The sequence below is a fragment of the Populus trichocarpa genome, chromosome 17 (genome assembly GCF_000002775.5).
Source record: "Populus trichocarpa isolate Nisqually-1 chromosome 17, P.trichocarpa_v4.1, whole genome shotgun sequence".
NCBI classification, from domain to species: Eukaryota; Viridiplantae; Streptophyta; class Magnoliopsida; order Malpighiales; family Salicaceae; genus Populus; species Populus trichocarpa.
The window spans coordinates 1,603,268-1,624,992 of record NC_037301.2 but is presented as its reverse complement, the minus strand read 5'-3'; the positions used below and the strand labels follow the sequence as shown (position 1 = coordinate 1,624,992).

The 21,725-nt window shown below is 38.5% G+C and overlaps 1 protein-coding gene across 2 annotated transcripts in view; it reads right to left on the bottom strand.

The window, feature by feature from the left end:
• Window positions 1-20,732, bottom strand: part of LOC18110746 (UPF0481 protein At3g47200) — a 39,201-nt gene extending 18,469 nt beyond the window's left edge. The window contains exons 1-2 of one of the 2 annotated variants that reach the window (XM_006389013.3): window positions 20,497-20,732; window positions 17,711-19,302 (exon numbers count right to left, since the gene is read on the bottom strand). In XM_006389013.3, coding sequence (XP_006389075.2) covers window positions 17,896-19,302; window positions 20,497-20,616 — 1,527 coding nt within the window. In that variant the 5' untranslated portion in view covers window positions 20,617-20,732 and the 3' untranslated portion in view covers window positions 17,711-17,895. Of the gene's footprint in view, window positions 1-17,710; window positions 19,303-20,496 lie in introns of those variants that run through there. The other variant, XR_008057734.1, reaches the window with a different exon arrangement.
• Between the last annotated feature and the right edge of the window lie 993 nt (window positions 20,733-21,725).

Below are 21,725 nucleotides of genomic sequence, written 5' to 3'. Positions count from 1 at the left end.
TGACCAAATCAGAAGTATCCATTTGAATTTTAAAATGGCGTCGTTTCCTTAGACACTATTCATCGCCATCTTCAAAGCCGTTTCAGCAAACAGAGGTACTGTTTCAGCAACAAAAGCCACAGATTGCTTCAGTTATGGGGAACGTTCCACAGCTAATGCACGCCGGTCGTTACTATGTTCCTGCAATAACGGATGCATCCTCTGGCTATAAAAGCCAGAGGAGAGACGGACAGAAGGAAGAAGAGGGGAAAACACGGGAAGAAAGACAAGACGGAGGGGGGAAGAGGATAAGGAAGAGAAATAGAGAGGCAGAAAGAAAAATGGGGAGGCAGAGTGAAGAGTACAAAAAAAAAAACGAGGAGAGGAAGCAGTGTTGGAACAGCCCTTCCACACTGTCATCTTCGTCTGCAACTGCAAGCAGCAGGTTCCAGTACCAAGGAGAAAGACGGGACAGAGAGGGAGAAAAAGAGAGCAGGGAGAATAAAAAGAAACAGAGGGAGACATGAAGGAGAACTGGGCAACATAGGGAGACGATAATAGAGGAACAAACGAACAGAAGCAAGAAAAACCCAACAGCAACCAGCCTCCATCGTTGCTGTCCCTTGACCTTCGGAACCAGATGCAAGGGAATAAAACAAAAGAGACAGAAGCCAAGGAAGAAACCCAGAGAGAAAGTCCAGAATAATAAAAAGAACGCAAGACCAGAATTGTCATCATCTTCAGTTTTTCTAGAAACCAGGTGCGTTCGTCTTCATATTCTCTTAAATCTACAAATGAGCATATACACTATGCAAAGGTAATTTAATTACCTTTGCACTGTTCATGCACTCGTGAAACAAATTCACGTGTGCATGGTCTCTCAGCCAGCCGGGTCACTGCTTAGGCAAGTGACTAGGTTCGAGTTGTTAGGTCCAGCCTAACCACATGGTTCGAGTTGAGCCCAGCAAAAAAAAAATTCAAAAATTATTTTAAAAAATCTGTGATTTTCCCGCGTATTTTTCTGCTGAATTTTGCTTAGCATTTGTTTGTATTTTTATACTATAAAGATACAAATTCGATATTAAAATACTCAGTTTTCATCAAAACATTGATATATATATATATATATATATATATATATATATATATATATATATATATATATATTCTTGCATCTGGCCAAGTCACTCAAAAATAAAAAAATCATATTGTATTTTCATACAACAAAGAAAAATTCAAAAATATGTATTAGCATGTATTTTGGCTTTAATAACCAGTTTATTAAAGTCACGAGAACTAGGCCAATATTTCAAAAATTCAAAAAAAAAATTATCTTATTTTCTATTAGTATCTGGGGTTACGACCTTATACATAAAACGTATCCCGAATATTAAATTTTTTTGTTGATGTTAGAAAAGTTAGGTTTTACCCAGTGTTTTAAAACCCGGACCGGCCCGGCGGGTCGACCAGGGACCCGGCCGACCCAGGCCTGGGACTGGTCCGGTTTGAGGCAAAAACCCGCTCGGGAATTGGCCAGGGAAAACCCGGTCGACCCGGTCCACCTGGCCAAACCCGGGTGAGACCCGGTCAATTTTTTTTTTTTCACTGTCATTAAACGGGTTTTACTTAATCTGCTACCCACAAAACCCGAAACCCCTTTTTTTTTCCCTGGTCTTGCAGGAAGATTCCAGGCAAGGCAAAGCAACTGTCAAGTCAAGACAACACCTTTTTTCTCCTCTCTTTATTGCTGCTCTCCACAAACAAATGGTCATTTGGGGTGGTTTAGGGTTTTGCAGAGAATATAATGGTGGTGCAGAGAGAGAGAGAGAGAGAGAAGAACAGAAGATAAACAAGAAATTAAGAAAACAAGAGTGGGGAGAGGCAATAATTAGGAGATCGACCAGTGTGCAGGCTGTGAGAGAGAACTAACATGACCTTGTCGGTTGTTTAGCAAGAGTCCCACTCTCTCTCTCTCTCTATCTCTCTCTCTCTGTTTTCAGTCCCTAATTGTGATAACTGTTTTTTTAGTACAAAACCCACAAACCAACTGTTCCTCGGATCGATGGGTTTCATGGGTTTGGATAGGGTGTTAGGAAACACAACTCTCCTAGGCATCTTTGTTTCTCTTTTTGCATAAAAATTTAAAATTTTAACACCTTTTTCATGGGTTTTTTTTTTGGGTTGACCCGGGTTAACCAGGGTCAACCCATTTGACCCGTGACCCGATCACTTGACCGGGTCGGGTTTCAAAACTATGGTTTTACCCGATAAGATAAGGATCTATTTACCGAGGAGGACTTTTCTTAAACCATAGATGGACCAACAACTAGAAAACACGATAAAACTTTAGATTTTATCAGACAATAAAACAATATAGTTTACCTTAGGTAGGACTTATTTGGGGTGCTAATACCTTCCCTTTACGCAACCAGTCCTCATACCCGATCTCTGAGATCAATTAGGGTTTCTAGTGACCAAAATATTACGTGGCTACTCCCATTCCTGCTTTCTACATATAAGAGACAAGAATTTCTTGTCTTCCCATATTTGCCAGATATATAGATAAAATAAAATATGAGAGTGGATATTTGCACCAAAATATTACGTGCAACATTAATCTCCAATTTGGGGGCTGCCTTCCTGCTCTGGCTGGCTTTGTTTCCTTTTGTCGATACACGACGTCGGGCGACGGCTCCCGCTTTTTTGTTTATTTAACAAAAAGGGTTTTTTTCTCGATTGGGGGAAACAAAGATTTTATTGGAGTCGCCATCTAGTAATTTGAGGGAACTAGAAATCCCAAATTAGACACTGGTCCCAGAGATTCGGGTACGGGGTTAGTTATGATTAAGGGAAGGTAGACACCACCCTTAAAACATCCTTTCAATAGAAAGGTTACCCTTACTTGTGTGTTTTTTTGTTTGATTCAAATGCGATTATATTTTGGGCTTATTTGCAATTTTTTAAAATGATTAACGTCGGTCCCTCAAAATAGGAGACACGTTAAAAATGACATCAGTCCCTAAAAATTAGGAGACTCGTCTAAAATATTGACGTTTATCCCTAAAAAGGAGAGTTACGTCTGGGTTACCAAAAGAAATAATGGATATAATCCATTATATTTTGGGTTTATTGGTAATTTGTTTTTTTAAAAAAATGGTTAACGTCGGTCCCTAAAAATAGGAGACGCGTTAAAAATGACATCAGTCCCTAAAAATTAGGAGACTTGTCTAAAATATGACGTTTCAACCCTAAAAAGGAGAATTACGTCTGGGTCACCAAAAAAAATAATGGACATATGCCATATTTGGTATTTACATTTTTGACATCGGTCCTTTTAAAAAAAGAGACGTGTCGACTTTGGTTTTTGTATTTTTTACAACATGCAAGAAAATTTACAAGCATTTATATATAAAAAATATCAAAAATACCAGTAGAAACCCCGAGAAATTACCTGAGTGCCACTGTATAGGTAAAAGACTGAAATACCCTCGGGTTTCTTGAAAAATTACAAAAATGCCACTAGCGGCGCGTGTGGCACACGCGCGGCTACTGTTGGCGGCGGGGAGATTTTCCAGCGCGATTTCTGGCCAACCGATGGTCGATCCTGGTAGATCTGATGTCGAGGATTCTTATGGTGGTGGTCTTGACGGTCGTTGATAGCTGACGAGGGAGAATCGTCGGTTTGAAGCTTCGGTGGCAGCCGACGATCGCGGTCTTTTTCCGGCCCGATGAGGCGGAGAAAACGATGACAACCACCGGGGTTTTTCTTTACAGCAGGGTAGAAACCTTTCTGTGGTGGTGCGGAGGCTGGAGACGGCCGGAACGTGGAGATCGGATGAGAGAGAGAGCGTCGCCGGCGAGAGGAGAGAGATGCTCTGGGTTATGCTACGGTGAGAACGCAAGCATGGTACACCTGTGCAGCTGAGGCCTGTGATCCGTTGGATCTCTGATGGAAAGATCGTGCGGCTGTGATTGGCCCGATCTGCAGGTTGATCGGACGGTCCGGATGAACAGAGGCAGGATCGGGTGTGACGCGGTACACCGAAATCTCGGTACACCGGGTGACGTGGCGCAACGGGATTAAAGCTTAGATTATTTCAAGGGCTGAGATGTGTTTGGGTTTTAATCTGGTGTGGTAAGCCCTATTGTATCCTCTTAAATCAACGGTTCAGATCTAAACACTATTAGATCTAACGGTTAGGATATATTTGGTATTTTCCATATTGTTTTTTTTTTAAATCAATATCCTGCTCTCGTGAAGAAATAGTAAAAAAAACTTAAATAGTAATCCGGATACTCTTTTCTTTTCTTTTTCTTCTTTTTTTTTTTTTTTTTTTTCCTCCCGTGCCAATGAAAGGCTACAGCAAGCATCTGCTTTAAATAAACAAATGTCCATCCAACTGCTCGCACAATAAATGTAACTGCCCCGCCTAATATGACAATTCTGTATTATTAATTTTATTTTATTATATATAATATATATATTTATATAGGTAAAATTAAAACTTAAATCAGTATTAGAAAAAGCCTGATTCAACCGCTAAAAATCAATTTTAATTACCGAAAATTATGTTGAAACATAAAAAACTTTCAAAGGATATAAACCCGGTGGACCGGGTTTTGACCAAAAAAATAACAGGTTTGACCCAAAACGGCATAAAACTCATTTTTTATCCTGGTCGACATGATTTGACCCGTATTGACCCGGTGAACTCGGTTTTGGTCAAAAATGACGGTTTTGACCCGAAACGGCCCGAAACTCATTTTTTACCCTGGTCGACATGGTTTGACCCGTATTGACCTGGTGAACTCGGTTTTGGTCAAAAATGACGGTTTTGACCCGAAACAGCCCGAAACTCATTTTTTACCCTGGTCGACATGGTTTGACCCGTATTGACCTGGTGAACTCGGTTTTGGTCAAAAATAACGGTTTTGACCCGAAACGGCCCGAAACTCATTTTTTACCCTGGTCGACATGGTTTGACCCGTATTGACCTGGTGAACTCGGTTTTGGTCAAAAATAACGGTTTTGACCCGAAACGGCCCGAAACTCATTTTTTACCCTGGTCGACATGGTTTGACCCGTATTGACCCGGTAGACTCGGTTTTGATGGAAAGATGCGGTTGACTCGAGAAAAATATATTTTTTGAATTTTTAAACTTTTTCTTAATTTTTTTGGATTTTTATAAATAATAATAGAAATAAAATAACATTCAAGAAAATCTTGGTGAATGCAAAATTGGGTTACAACAGTTGCCCCCTCTTTACAATACTTACGGTGCAAAGACATTGGAAAATTCATTTTCTTTTGACTTTGCATAGTAAGTTTTGTAAAGAAAAACGATGGAAGTGTTGAAAAATACACAGATTTTTCAGCTGGTCTAATTCTTATGGGCGACCTGCCCAAATGAAAAACATGAAAGTGTTTTCAATATTGAGCTTGTGAAATACATGAAAGTGATTTCAACATTTGTTTTCTGAAACACATGAAAGTGATTTCAGGTTAGCATTGTGAAATACATGAAAGTGATTTCAACAATGGTTTTGTGAAATACATGAAAGTGATTTCAACATTTGTTTTCTGAAACACATGAAAGTGATTTCAGATTAGCATTGTGAAATACATGAAAGTGATTTCAACAATGGTTTTGTGAAATACATGAAAGTGATTTCAACATTTGTTTTCTGAAACACATGAAAGTGATTTCAGATTAGCATTGTGAAATACATGAAAGTGATTTCAACAATGGTTTTGTGAAATACATGAAAGTGATTTCAACATTGGTTTTTTTTTTTGTGAAATACATGAAAGTGATTTCAACAATGTTTTTGTGAAATACATGAAAGTGATTTCAACAATGTTTTTGTGAAATACATGAAAGTGATTTCAGCAATGGTTTTGTGAACCGACCCGTCTGTGAAATACATGAAAGTGATTTCAACATTTTTGTGAAATACATGAAAGTGATTTCAACAATGAGCTTCAGGGTTGATGAAAAATTCTAAAGGAAGTCATACCTGTATGGTTGAGATCTGATTTGTAAATCGATCTCAGAGATGATGAAATCTTCTCAAGAAAGTCTTGTATGTACGGCTGGGATTTGATCTGTAATTGGATCCCAAAGATGAGGAAAGCTTTTCAAGAAAGTCTTGTATGTACGGTTGGGATTCGATTTGTGGATCCCAAAAATGAGGAAAGCTTCTCAAGGAAGTCATGTATGTATGGTTGGGATTTGATTTGTAATTGGATCCCAAAGATGAGGAAAGCTTCTCAAGAAAGTCTTGTATGTACGGTTGGGATTCGATTTGCGGATCCCAAAAAATGAGGAAAGCTTCTCAAGGAAGTCTTGTATGTATGGTTGGGATTCGATTTGTGGATCCCAAAAAATGAGGAAAACTTCTCAAGGAAGTCTTGTATGTACGGCTGAGATTTCTGCCGTTCAAAGTGATGGTAGAAGTAAATTTCTTATAAATCACGCAGTATTTGGCAAAAGACATCATCAACTTCTTGCATTTTCAATACTCTCAAAGTTCTCAACTTTTGAAGCTTTAACCATGTCTTCCTCTTCTTCCAATGCGAACCCAAACCCTGTTCCTGAAGTAGAGCCTGCAGTTTGGCGTACTACCTTTGAAGTGAATGGTCGTCCAGTTACAATAGAGGATACTGTAATGGACAATGAAGATATTGTTGTAGCCGTGGCCAGAGACATGATCCTTCCTCGTGATGAAATAATGTTGGCAGCCAGGACCGATATTGAAGCAGTGAATCAGTCACTTACTCTTAGTATCAGAGCTACTTCGTCTTTGGTGAACGTTGTAGAGCGTCTTCATGCCAGAAGACTTGAGTTGAATACTCAGGTTCTTGATCTCCAACATCAGATTGAGAATTTAAGGAATAGACTCCGTGATGAGAGACGTCACAGAAACAACTTGGAGAGGAGAAACCAAGAGTTAAATACACGTGTTGACTTTTGGAGGGACTATGTTAACACACGACACCTCGAGTTCGAGGAAGAGATGGAGCGTATGCATAAGCAATTTGAGGAATTCCGAGGCATGATTAATCATCAAGATGAAAATATCCCTGATCGTCCTCGCACTGTTTAACATTTGTACTTGTAAACCCCTTTTTCTATGAATAAAAATCCATCTTTCTTGTCTTCATTTATGAATTTTGCTTTTGTGGAATTGCCATATTTGATGTGATTTACAAAAACTTCAATTCATGTGAGTCTCGTTGGATCCCAGTGGGAATTTTGTTTTTTGAAATATCTGCAAAACAAATATGCAATGCCCGTGAAGTTAGATGATATGCAATGCATCTTACCTGTTTTTGAAATATAGGTTCCCCCCTCTTTGATGCTTCATCGTCATAGGGTGGCTTTGTTTGCATTCCAAAGCCTTCTTTGTTCTTTCGATGCATTGGCTCATTCATGTGCTAGCCATCCACTCAGCTGTAAATGCAGTGCCCATCTTGGGCTGTCCGCGATAATTACTGCTCTCATTGTTTATCAAGCTTGACAATGCCCCCAAGTGTAGTGTTGCTTGATTCATCATTAAGAAGTTTAACAAATCGTTCATCTCCTGGATTTTTTCAAGAATTGTTCTCTGATTGATTGTGCGCACCGTGCCAACACCCATCAAGATTGTCAATCAGTTATGCACTCACCTTCAGTTGAAACATACCCTTCAAGTATATGCGGTCATCCACTTTCATGGAACTGTCATGTCATTCAGACCTGCATTTCATACTTTGCAGTAAAAAGCTCATCTTTGTATGCTCAGCTTCTTTCTCAATAAGTTCTTCTCAGCTCATCTGACCAGATTGTGAAAAGAAGTGTCTCGGCCTCATCAATGATGTTGCTTTTATCACCTATACTCATGTGGTGCGGTGCACATTGACTTCAAAATCAGATGGTCTCACGGTCAGTCTAGGTGGGTGCGGTGCATTCTTCCAACATTCATGCAAAAGCGATCATGTGATAACATCTTTCAATAGTCATAGCCATTTTGGAGATGATAAACCAAGATAAAGATATGAAGATGTCCTTCAGGTACATCTTTGCTCTCAATTGTATTGCCCCCAGGAGTGTCGAGGAGAATTGATTTCATTTATGTCAGGAATTTGCCAACTTGGTCGATGTTTTTCTTGTTTGAAAATCTTTCTTATTTTGGAATCAAATCTCACATTTCAAAGGTCATGTCTATTCAAGTATGATTGTTGAAATGAAATCAGAGAGATGTTAATTTTTAAAAGTATTTTAGAAATCAAGCTTTATTGGTCAAAGATCCAACACGCGCTATTCAATGTAGTCCTTTGCTTGTCTTGTACTTTTGAGAGAAAAGAAATTGACTCGTTGTAAGATTAAAATGGCTTTTCCATGGTTCTTTGTATCCATTTTAAACGGTATATCTTTTGATTGTCTGTGATGAGGTGACCTTTTATGAATTTCAAGAAAAACAAGGTACCCGAGTCAAAACTTGAGGCTTTATCACGAAAGATTGTTTCTTTTTCTTAGCAACAATTTTATCAGCATGCATAATAATCAGTAGCTTGATTCATGAAGTCATGACCTGTATGAACAACTCTTCAATTTTTGAGATCGCCATTTATCGGTTCAGATTGCTTACTTGATTAAAAAGGACTTTCTAAAGCACCTAATGTAGGCTATGGTTCATGGCTATGAAAGGAAGGAATTTCACAAGCTCAAAAGGTGTTTGAGGGTTTCAAGAACCTAGGATCACCATCAATTACTCATCAATCTTTTTTCCTCACGTTGTCTTTGTAGAGACAGTGACATATAACCTTGTTAATCTCAAAAATCAAAATTTGTTTAACATAGGTCATAACGCAAATCCAACTTTTCTTTGATGAATAGCCAATCTAATCTTTTGAAGATCGTAAAGGCTTTATCATAGACACACCAAAAGACATCACACTTGATTTTTTTCGGGTTAACTTTTGGCATTTGTTGTGTCTTTATCAATCTTTGGCTTTCTTCTTCTAGCCCTTTCTCAATCATTGGACTTTTGTTCTAAGCCTTCCCTTTATCCATCGACTCTAACATTGTCTGTCTTTTCTAGGAAAAGATTCTCATTGCCCCCAGTGTGGGGTGTGATCCTAGTCAGGGTTTTTTATGAAAGAAATATTCTATCAGCTCAAAATGGGACTGCAAGGGATATATATTTCAAGAATTGTGAAAGGATGAAACAAAAATGGCATTTTCTCATTTCAAGCAAGGTCGGTTAGAACCGATAAATTTTGACCTCATCCAATGTAATGGTTGAGACTTGTAAGAATCATAAGTCACGAGTCCATAACTAATGAATCCACTACGTGTCATTATGCATACTGCTAAAACGTAGCTACATGGTGTGTGGTTCAATTTCATGTGTGAGCTCAAAAGTTTCTTGGTCACCTCATGTCATTTCAGTAAGCATTGAGTCATTCAAGCAACATAATTTTAATCTTCAGGATTGACTAATCTTAAACGCATGTTGGAGCTTGATCAAATATTTTGTCAAAATAACCTTTGAAAGAAACATCTCATGCTTTCAGAACAACAAAGGGACAAAGAAAAGACATGTTTCGTTAAAAGATGAGATGTGATCCCAAAATATAATGCAGAATGACAAAACTCATAACAAAAGGATCGACAGTTTAACACTCTTCTTGGATCAGCTTTTCTGGCGATATCTGTGTTTTGCCAAGCATTTCGATCACTTGTCAATTTGAGGATGTTGAGGTGACAATATGGTTGATGACGTCATTTTGCACAAACTCAACTTGATTCTTGAAATTCTTGCAACCGTTCAACTGAATGGCACAAAATCCCCCAATGATATTCATGTATCTTTTACTAAAGGATGAGGGCTCAAAGGCGCACTCAAAAGGAGTTGAGGGCTCAAAGGCGCACTCAAAATGGAGGTAGGGTTAGAAAACGCACTACCTAAGGGATGAGGGCTCAAAGGCGTACTCAAAAGGAGTTGAGGGCTCAAAGGCGCACTCAAAAGGAGGTAGGGTTAGAAAAGACACTACCAAAAGGATGAGGGCTCAAAGGCACACTCAAAATGGAGGTGAGGGCTTAAAGGCGCACTCAAAAAGAGGTAGGGTTAGAAAACGCACTACCTAAGGGATGAGGGCTCAAAGGCGTACTCAAAAGGAGTTGAGGGCTCAAAGGCGCACTCCAAAGGAGGTGAGGGCTTAAAGGCGCACTCAAAAGGAGGTAGGGTTAGAAAACACACTACCAAAGGGATGAGGGCTCAAAGGCGCACTCAAAAGAAGTTGAGGGCTCAAAGGCGCACTCAAAAGGAGGTAGGGTTAGAAAAGACACTACCAAAAGGATGAGGGCTCAAAGGCACACTCAAAATGGAGGTGAGGGCTTAAAGGCGCACTCAAAAAGAGGTAGGGTTAGAAAACGCACTACCTAAGGGATGAGGGCTCAAAGGCGTACTCAAAAGGAGTTGAGGGCTCAAAGGCGCACTCAAAAGGAGGTGAGGGCTTAAAGGCGCACTCAAAAGGAGGTAGGGTTAGAAAACACACTACCAAAGGGATGAGGGCTCAAAGGCGCACTCAAAAGAAGTTGAGGGCTCAAAGGCGCACTCAAAAGGAGGTAGGGTTAGAAAAGACACTACCAAAAGGATGAGGGCTCAAAAGCGCACCCAAAATGGAGGTGAGGGCTCAAAGGCGCACTCAAAAGGAGGTAGGGTTAGAAAACGCACTACCAAAGGGATGGGGGCTCAAAAGCGCACCCAAAATGGAGGTGAGGGCTCAAAAACGCACTTAAAAGGAGTTGAGGGCTCAAAGGCGCACTCAAAAGGAGGTAGGGTTAGAAAACGCACTACCTAAGGGATGATGGCTCAAAGGCGCACTCAATATGGAGGTGAGGGCTCAAAGGCGCACTCAAAATGGAGTTGAGGGCTCAAAGGCGCACTCAAAAGGAGGTAGGGTTAGAAAACGCACTACCTAAGAGATGATGGCTCAAAGGCGCACTCAATATGGAGGTGAGGGCTCAAAGGCGCACTCAAAATGGAGTTGAGGGCTCAAAGGCGCACTCAAAAGGAGGTAGGGTTAGAAAACGCACTACCTAAGGGATGAGGGCTCAAAGGCGCACTCAATATGGAGGTGAGGGCTCAAAGGCGCACTCAAAAGGAGGTAGATTGGCGGAGTCAGGGCAATAAGTCCAGAGTCTAACAGATGCTGGTAGACAAACTCGAGTGGTTGAGTACGTCAATCGTGGCAAAGACATTTGAGCAATTGATGCTACAGTGAGACCTGGTTGGACCACATAATTAAGGCTTCCCATCGTCAGAGTCATCCTTTGATTCATCTCTCATTATTGTTCTAGAATCCTTAGCAGAATCTTCAATCATTCCCCTCTTCATAGCTTGTTCAAATCTTTCGACAATCCTCACAACATCATATCAATCTTTCCAATGTTGTTGTGGTTATTTGTGGATTGGTAGAAACTTTCCAACAGCCAGGCAATCTTGGTAGCGCATAGAAACATGCAGCACCACCATTGCCAACGTGTGGAATCATGCGTTGTCTCAACTGGAAGAGAAACTGATGAATCTGAAAACCCTTTTGTCTCCTCTTTGATTCCTCACCGGCAGTGCACCAAACAAACACCTATAGTGGGAATTCTGCTCCGTTAAAGTTTCAATGTTTGCTCTTGTTTTTCTCAGAGCAGCATCCGATACTGCTGGATCGGAATGGTGTTCACAATAGAGATGTCTGGAAAAAAGGCCAATGCACCAGGAACAGAAAGCTAGCAACTATTATGTGCTCTTGGAATATGTGAAGGCTTTGAATGACTATCAGTACAGTTGAACGAGAACAAGGGTTGTCGTCATTAATTGTGACTGAAGGCATTACTGTCATTGTTCATTGTTCATGACGAAAAAGGAGAGGTGCAACTTCAATGGAACGTGGACAAGTAGTGTTCCCAGCAAGAGCCTGTACAAACGTTTCCTTTCCATTCTTGAAGCTCAACACTTATTCAAACAGATTTATGAGTCGAGTAGACCTCAGCAGGTGGGGGAACTTATGTTTCAACCCTTCAAGTAAATGCAAAAATGGATGCAAAATGTCATATGTTTTATGCATGCTTGTTATTTGTTGCAAGGTTTCCTTATGACGAGGAATAGACCAGATCAGATTCTCTTAAGAAAGTTCTCACTGAGGACTCCAAACCTACAGGAACTTGAACCAATTTGGGGGAGAAATTTGATTTTTATTGGATATCCTTCAGTTGTTTTTCCTTCTACTCTCTTAGCAGAAGTAACCCTACCATGATGTTTTCATGCCTTCTTCACTGACTCCAATAATTTCTTTGAGGTCTTGAAATCTTCATAAAATGTTGCCAGTTCGGTAGTCCTTGGAATAAACTGCTCATGTTAGATCCCACATCGGAAGTGAACGTCAAGAGCTAGGGCCTTATAAGTGCATGCTCATCTTGACTAGTAAGACGCGTTTAAAACCCTGAGGGGGACCTGGGTGGAAGCCTTAGGAATGGGTGGACCGGGGGGCCTAGAAGGGACAGTATCTGACAGGGTGAGTGTGCTGCACCTCTCTGAAAGACGCGTTTTGAGGCCATGCGTGGCTGCTAAGAACAAACCCGTTAGGGGGACCTGGGTGGAAGCCCTGGACATGGGTGGATTGGGAGGCCCAAAGCGGACAATTTTTTTTGCTAGTGAGGTGGGGTGTTATAGCTCAAATCCAAATTGTCGTAAAACCTTGTTAGGACAATAACTAATACAACAACAGGCTTCTATCAACGGGACCCATGGATATTCACCACAATATGCCAGATAAGATTTGAAGTAAGAGTATCGACTCCTTCAATGAAATTGAGATTTTCTTAGACTTAGAAACATTGATTCCCATGTGGTTCTTCCTACTTCATGCAAGTGTTTTTCAGCAAAATTCTCCAGCTGAGAATAAAGATGCTATGGGGTGCCAACCAAACCTGAAATCTTCCCCTCAATCATATGACTCACAGTCTAGACAAACAATAACTGTAAGCAACATCTTAAACGACCCCTTCCAGCTTTTCTACAATAATTCAAGGATGAGAAAGTTTCTGCCAAAATTGTTGTAGCAGGGTTAATTTTAAGGGTCACCACGATTTCATTGCTTTCATCATGTAATCTCCTCTTGACTATGGCTTCTAGTTCATTCCAAAACCAACCCTGGCTATTTCCTCGTTTAGTTGCATGTGATTTTGCTAGTTGACAGTCTGTCTGGGTAATCCAAGCAAAGTTAGAAAGTGCATGCTCTATAGGTGTGTAAAAGTACACCTTTTCTGACTTGGGACAATTTAGTAGGGATTCATACTCCTCGATAGTAGGAGTCATATCCACAGTATCAAATGTGAAGCACCGATATTCTAGATCCCAAAACCCTATCATGGCCTGAAAACAAGCATGTTGGACCCTAATTTTCAGTAAATATGATAGATCCCCATATTGTTTCTGAAAAGTGATTTGATCATGAGAGGATAACTTTTCCCAGCAGTCTAGCAGTTGTCCTGTACCAAGTGGTCTGTCATCTAATTTAACATGCTCTGGCAACAGAGACTTAAATTCTGATGGCAAACAATCCCCTTCATCATGCTGGCTCAATTCTGATCTGGTCAAAAATTCCTCAATAGTAATGGATTTTTCCATCTCACACTTCCTGTAAGGATCGGTGGAGACTTAATGAGCACATGAAATGTATATGAACATGTATGTTCATGCATTGACATTTGTTCGTGTCCTAATGGGTATATCCTACTTGATAGGATCTAGCTCATAAGGTTTGGCTCAGTTTAGTCTATCCTTAAAGATATTCTCCGGTTCTTAGATTGCCCGAATTACTCGTGAAGTAATCGGCCTCTTAACCTTATACAACATGAGTAGGGGAGAAAGACTCCACAGTACTAGTTGCATAGGGTGAGTTACAATCCAAGCAAAAGTCCAAATGAGCATCAGTGGACATAAGTCACACTTGCCACTTGAATCTCTCTTTTCTAATCTTAAAAAGGACGAGCTCGGGTCCAGAGCTTTTATGGGTTCACAGTGAAGTGTGTGAATACACAAATAAATAATATGTATGTATGTGATAAAATGAAAAATTTAAAAGAATCACAGTAGATATTGCATAAAATAAATAATGCAAATAAAATAAGTGCCCAAAAATAAATAGCGATAAGAAAGAGCAAATGAAAAGCAAACACAAGCAGTTGGCTCAACCCTAATTCCCCAGCGGAGTCGCCATTCTGTCGATACACGACGTCGGGCGACGGCTCCCGCTTTGTTGTTTATTTAACAAAAAGGGTTTTTTTCTCGATTGGGGGAAACAAAGATTTTATTGGAGTCGCCATCTAGTAATTTGAGGGAACTAGAAATCCCAAATTAGACACTGGTCCCAGAGATTCGGGTACGGGGTTAGTTATGATTAAGGGAAGGTAGACACCACCCTTAAAACATCCTTTCAATAGAAAGGTTACCCTTACTTGTGTGTTTTTTTGTTTGATTCAAATGCGATTATATTTTGGGCTTATTTGCAATTTTTTAAAATGATTAACGTCGGTTCCTCAAAATAGGAGACACGTTAAAAATGACATCAGTCCCTAAAAATTAGGAGACTCGTCTAAAATATTGACGTTTATCCCTAAAAAGGAGAGTTACGTCTGGGTTACCAAAAGAAATAATGGATATAATCCATTATATTTTGGGTTTATTGGTAATTTTTTTTTTAAAAAAAATGGTTAACGTCGGTCCCTAAAAATAGGAGACGCGTTAAAAATGACATCAGTCCCTAAAAATTAGGAGACTTGTCTAAAATATGACGTTTCAACCCTAAAAAGGAGAATTACGTCTGGGTCACCAAAAAAAATAATGGACATATGCCATATTTGGTATTTACATTTTTGACATCGGTCCTTTTAAAAAAAGAGACGTGTCGACTTTGGTTTTTGTATTTTTTACAACATGCAAGAAAATTTACAAGCATTTATATATAAAAAAATATCAAAAATACCAGTAGAAACCCCGAAAAATTACCTGAGTGCCACTGTATAGGTAAAAGACTGAAATACCCTCGGGTTTCTTGAAAAATTACGAAAATGCCACTAGCGGCGCGTGTGGCACACGCGCGGCTACTGTTGGCGGCGGGGAGATTTTCTGGCGCGATTTCTGGCCAACCGATGGTCGATCCTGGTAGATCTGATGTTGAGGATTCTTATGGTGGTGGTCTTGACGGTCGTTGATAGCTGACGAGGGAGAATCGTCGGTTTGAAGCTTCGGTGGCAGCCGACGATCGCGGTCTTTTTCCGGCCCGATGAGGCGGAGAAAACGATGACAACCACCGGGGTTTTTCTTTACAGCAGGGTAGAAACCTTTCTGTGGTGGTGCGGAGGCTGGAGACGGCCGGAACGTGGAGATCGGATGAGAGAGAGAGCGTCGCCGGCGAGAGGAGAGAGATGCTCTGGGTTATGCTACGGTGAGAACGCAAGCATGGTACACCTGTGCAGCTGAGGCCTGTGATCCGTTGGATCTCTGATGGAAAGATCGTGCGGCTGTGATTGGCCCGATCTGCAGGTTGATCGGACGGTCCGGATGAACAGAGGCAGGATCGGGTGTGACGCGGTACACCGAAATCTCGGTACACCGGGTGACGTGGCGCAACGGGATTAAAGCTTAGATTATTTCAAGGGCTGAGATGTGTTTGGGTTTTAATCTGGTGTGGTAAGCCCTATTGTATCCTCTTAAATCAACGGTTCAGATCTAAACACTATTAGATCTAACGGTTAGGATATATTTGGTATTTTCCATATTGTTTTTTTTTTAAAATCAATATCCTACTCTCGTGAAGAAATAGTAAAAAAAACTTAAATAGTAATCCGGATACTCTTTTCTTTTCTTTTTCTTTTTTCCTCCCGTGCCAATGCAAGGGGACAGCAAGCATCTGCTTTAAACAAATGTCCATCCAACTGCTCGCACAATAAATGTAACTGCCCCGCATGACAATTCTGTATTATTAATTTTGTTTTATTATATATAATATATATATTTATATAGGTAAAATTAAAACTTAAATCAGTATTAGAAAAAGCCTGATTCAACCGCTAAAAATCAATTTTAATTACCGAAAATTATGTTGAAACATAAAAAACTTTCAAAGGATATAAACCCGGTGGACCGGGTTTTGACCAAAAAAATAACAGGTTTGACCCAAAACGGCATAAAACTCATTTTTTATCCTGGTCGACATGATTTGACCCGTATTGACCCGGTGAACTCGGTTTTGGTCAAAAATGACGGTTTTGACCCGAAACGGCCCGAAACTCATTTTTTACCCTGGTCGACATGGTTTGACCCGTATTGACCTGGTGAACTCGGTTTTGGTCAAAAATGACGGTTTTGACCCGAAACAGCCCGAAACTCATTTTTTATCCTGGTCGACATGGTTTGACCCGTATTGACCTGGTGAACTCGGTTTTGGTCAAAAATAACGGTTTTGACCCGAAACGGCCCGAAACTCATTTTTTACCCTGGTCGACATGGTTTGACCCGTATTGACCTGGTGAACTCGGTTTTGGTCAAAAATAACGGTTTTGACCCGAAACGGCCCGAAACTCATTTTTTACCCTGGTCGACATGGTTTGACCCGTATTGACCCGGTAGACTCGGTTTTGATGGAAAGATGCGGTTGACTCGAGAAAAATATATTTTTTGAATTTTTAAACTTTTTCTTAATTTTTTTGGATTTTTATAAATAATAATAGAAATAAAATAACATTCAAGAAAATCTTGGTGAATGCAAAATTGGGTTACAACACCTTTGTCTTTTGGGCAGTTCTCAGGATCTGCTTCTCGGTGTGATCTTTAAAGGTTGTTTCATCCTCTTTCGCTGGGTTTGGATGGTGTTGCTGCTGCAGTCTTTTTTGTTCTTCTCAGTCTTATTTCTCTTCTGCTGCGGTTTCTTTGTGCTTGATGCCCCTGCTGGCTTCATCCATGTTGGTCGTCACCTTTATTATGTTGGCAATATTTAAGGATTTTGCTCTTCTCGACTTGTTAGAAGGGTGTGCTCCATCTCTGCTGGTACTTTGTTTGTGCATGTTCAATGCTGAGGTTCCCTTGATGCCTACTTTGATGCAGCATGGCCCATTGTTCGGGATTTGTGAGCTAGTAGCCTCTCAGCAATAATAGTTGATTTTGTACAGTTATTTTGCTTTTGGTTAGGTAGAGCACCTTATTGTTGATTAGGTTACTAATCTACCCAAGCTCATTTTCTGCTTGGTTGTCTATAATTTTTGCTGGCCTGGACGTTTATTTCTTAGTAAGGGAGCATGTTTCCTTTTTATAAATCCTTGTATATTAAATTCCTTGGTTCTCCACCCTTGTATATTTTTTATCTTTAATATCTTTATATATTTTGATAAAAAATAAAATTGATTAAAGAGCTTTGTCTAATTAATTTATTCATAATCTCATCGATTTTTCTTAGTTTTAAAGTATATTAAATTTATTTGTTTTACATGAAAGAATATTTATTTTACTTCGATGATCAATAAATTTATAGAAATGAATATGTAAAATATTGAATTGAGCTAATCACATATCAAGTTATTATTAATTTTCAGAATTATTGTTTCTTTAATTTTTTATATTCAAATCCTTCGTTCTTTCTATTTCAATATATTATAGAAAAATGAAATTTCCTTTTAGTTTGACCTGATTTTCAAAATCACAATATTATTTTATTTGTAATAGTTAATCAGAATTATGTTTTGATGTTCCGACAACTTATGAAGTGCAAACTCCATTACAATATTATTAGTTCAGAACTACACAAACCCAAATTTTAACAATAATAATCCAATTCATCATTACGTAGGAATAATAAAGCTAAACAAGATAAAATCCTAGAATGCCCATTTTACGGAAGCTATAGTCTGTATGAAAGTGAGGATCAGCAGGATAGCTGCTGCAACAGTTGCCGTACCTCTCCAAATATTGGGGAAATATATAAGTTTCAAGGTTGCCTTCGTATGGTTAAAGCGGTTCTCATAGTGGCGACTTATATTTCTAGAGATATCACCAAAACAAGTATAATTGTCACCAATATTTTTGCAAAAATGGTTAATTATATTTGAAACTGCGGCATCGTCGCCTAGCCCGTGGAGAATGATTCCCTTTCGGACTAGCAAACCCACGTCTTCTGCACTGTCGATAAGATGGTCCAAAAACTTAATGTAGCTGCATACGTAAGCTTCACGCGGGTTGCAGCACTGCTCCAAGGCCATGATATTTCGTACAAGACGTTCGAAGCTGTGATCAACTTCCAACTGTGGAATTTTCAACACTCCTTTCTCAAATGTTATGTTGACCAAACATTTGTCTTGGGTGACCTGAAACTTCACTCCTGCCTTGCGAAGCATGACCGCACTATATTTCAGCTTGATAGGATAAAAAATATAACTTCGCTGAATGGCTCCATTCAACATCAAATTCCTTAGTAAATCAGTGAAATGCCTGCTTCCCTTTACACTCGGGCTGGTTTCTGCCCCCTGTGAAAACTTGTGCTTTCCAAAATGACACTTTGCAAGATCAAGAAAAGGAATGGTTGTACCATCCTGGCTAGGGGGATTGACCTGGTCATATATTTCCTGAATAATGAAGAATGGCAGTTGGTTTTCAAGTAGCATCAAGTCTTCTCGGATGTCAAATGTCATCCTGGGCTCAAAATTCTTAGGATCGTTATCATGATCCTTTGACTCCAACAAAAACTGAATGATGAAGACAGCATCCAGCAGGATCATCTTTACGAAATCACGGCTCTTGATTAAATTGAATTTCTCTGAATAACAGTGTCGGAGACGCTCTTCTTGGTTCTCAATGCTGATCAAAATATCAATAATTTTCTTCTTATCCATCCCATCCCGTTCAGTAAGCTTTTTGAAATATTTCAGTTTCTCCTTTTCCATGGCCTCTAGTCTTATATTTTGGCGGTTAAGAGGACCTATTGAAATCAGTAGTGGAGAGTAGGCTTTCAAATTTACGTTTCGAAGCGGTTCGGGCACCCTGTAGATGCAGCACTCGGAACCGTTCCGTTTAAAGGACATCTGTTTCACCTCAGAATCCAGCTTTGCCAAAATATCTGTAGCTTTCTCTCTCTCTCTATTTTGATAATAATCGGGATTTGTAGCCATCTCAATGCCTGAAGCACTTCCCACATAAATATCTTTTCCCTTGTTTGGAGTACTTGCCTTGTCCTCTCCCATGTTTGAAGCACTTGCAATAAATTTATCCTTTTCCAGTCTGCAGGTTGGCTGAAACAAACCAAGAATGAATGGAAGGTATACACAGTTCGGTTTTGAATATCACAAATTTTCAAAACTTTTTCACTTTAACACATTTTCTCCTTCTCTACCCCCTCTCACTTTAAATCATCCTTTTCTCTTGATTTCTCACTTGGTATGACGTTAAATAGCCTAAATAATTAGATAGATTTTGTTCATGTATATAATCAAATTTTACGCCATCAAATAAAATTGATTCATACCAGTAATTAATTAAGCTCATTAAAGATGTTTGAAATAGTGGTAGCAATTGTTTTTTAAAGAGTTTTTCGTTTTAAAATGCATTAAAATAAAAAAAATTAGAATTTATTTTTGATATCATCACATCAAAACGATCTAAAAAATAAATACAATTTAAAAAAAAATTATTTTTTATTAAAGGAATATGTTGTTTTCTTATTCATTTAAATCATTGATTTTTTTATGAATATTTATTTTAATTAACTTACGTTTTGATTTATAAAAGAGCGATACTAATAAAAATGAAATTTTTTCTCAAACAAATGCATGAATTGAAAGAGAAATTGTCACCAGAGAAATAGATGTTTTCTTCAAAGAACTTAAAACATTTGATTTTATTAGAATATTTGTTTTAATTACCATAGAATTCAATAAAATAATTTCAAAAAGGCAGCAACACGTACGAAGGCAAATTAACTAGTAGTAATCTCAAGTTGAACCTCCGATTCAATAACAAGTTCAGTGACATTAACATCAAAATTTAAGACATCACATTTATAGAAAAATGCATGCTAGAAAATGTTTAGCTGGTTTCCCTCGAATTTTGCAAGATAACCTATATATTTATGTTTAGTTTGATCCATGTGGGATCATCAAGCCCATATAAAGAGAGAGGGGTTCAGCCTAATTTGTTAGGAGTTTTTAATATTTAATGTGTTTTATATGGAGAACAAATATAGAAAAAAATAATTATAAAATGTTTTTAATTTCTTTGATCTATCTAGCTTTGATCAAATGCTACGATATGTGTCTGCAGAGCTTAAAAAACTAAAACATAATTAAGCAAACCAACTTAAAAAAAAATAAAAAAAAATGGAACTACATACACCGAACCACCTATTGTCTGCAGAGCTTAAACCAAATCCAAAACATAACATTTCAAAAAACTAAACATTTCAAAGAACAGAACAAGTTAGTGCTGACCTGAGGACGGAGATCAGAGGACTGTGTCTGTATATAGGGTCCCAAGCAGTGAGCCTCTTTCCTATATAGATATTGCAGCACCTCTCTCCCAAGTCTCTTGCCTTGTCTACCCAAATGCATATGACAATGGCTATAATTAAGGGACTTAATTCTATACGCTATCTAGATTCTAGCTTGACAAGGGCGGATCTAGGAAAGTCCCTTAACTTTAAAATTATTTCTAAGAGATCAAGTATATTTGTACATAATAATCCCTGTAAAAATTTTAAATCTTCATTTTAGCCCTTTAATTGCTGATCTAAACAACATGGGATTCCTGTTTGCATAACGATGAGAAGCCCATTAGACGTATAAAATACAATTTCTTTTTTGCAAGAAAGTTTAGGGTTTTGTAGGGTTAAAGGAAGGATTATACCTAAAGTGAGCTCCAGAAAATTAAGTGCATTTCTTTTCATTTCTTTAATTTTTTGGTGCCTGCATTATGAATTAATAATTTTACCTTTAGCTTGCTCTCTTTTGAGTTCATGCATATCCTCTCATTCCCTTTGAATGCACGTTTAGAATTGCGATAAATATTATTTTTTAAAATATTTTTTATTTATAAATAAATTAAAATAATATATTATTTTTTATTTTTTAAAATTAGTGCATTAAAATAATATAAGAAATAAAAAAATAATTTAAAATAAAAAATAAAATGCACGGTACCTTAAGATAAATAAAGTACAACATCAATGAAACTAAGTGGATGGCTATGATGACAAGACAAAGGATTGGTCTAGAAATGCACGGTCATGGAATTGATCATTTAACCTACCAAATATATTAGACTCATCATCCCACTAAGCATGAGAAGATAAAAATTTCAAATGCATGAAGGAGACCCCAAAATGAAAACAATGTTTGATAATCTTATAATTATATTCCTCCCTCGTACTGTAAACAATTTTCTCTACAAAGATAAGACAGCATGTACGACTGAAAGTTTAGCTGCGTTCACACTCACCTGCAGACATAATTTCCAAGCGTCCTTTTAAAAATTGATTTGAATCATTTCCATCAATTGTCAAGTATTTCATAACAGTAATTCGATTCACTTAAAAAACTGGTTTTTCCTATTCAATTGCTTAAGTTCTATTAGAAAACCAGACCGGATCTAGTTTAGTTATTTTATATAAAAAAAATAAAAAAAAAATGGAACTACATACACCCTGCACCCTTACAGGGAA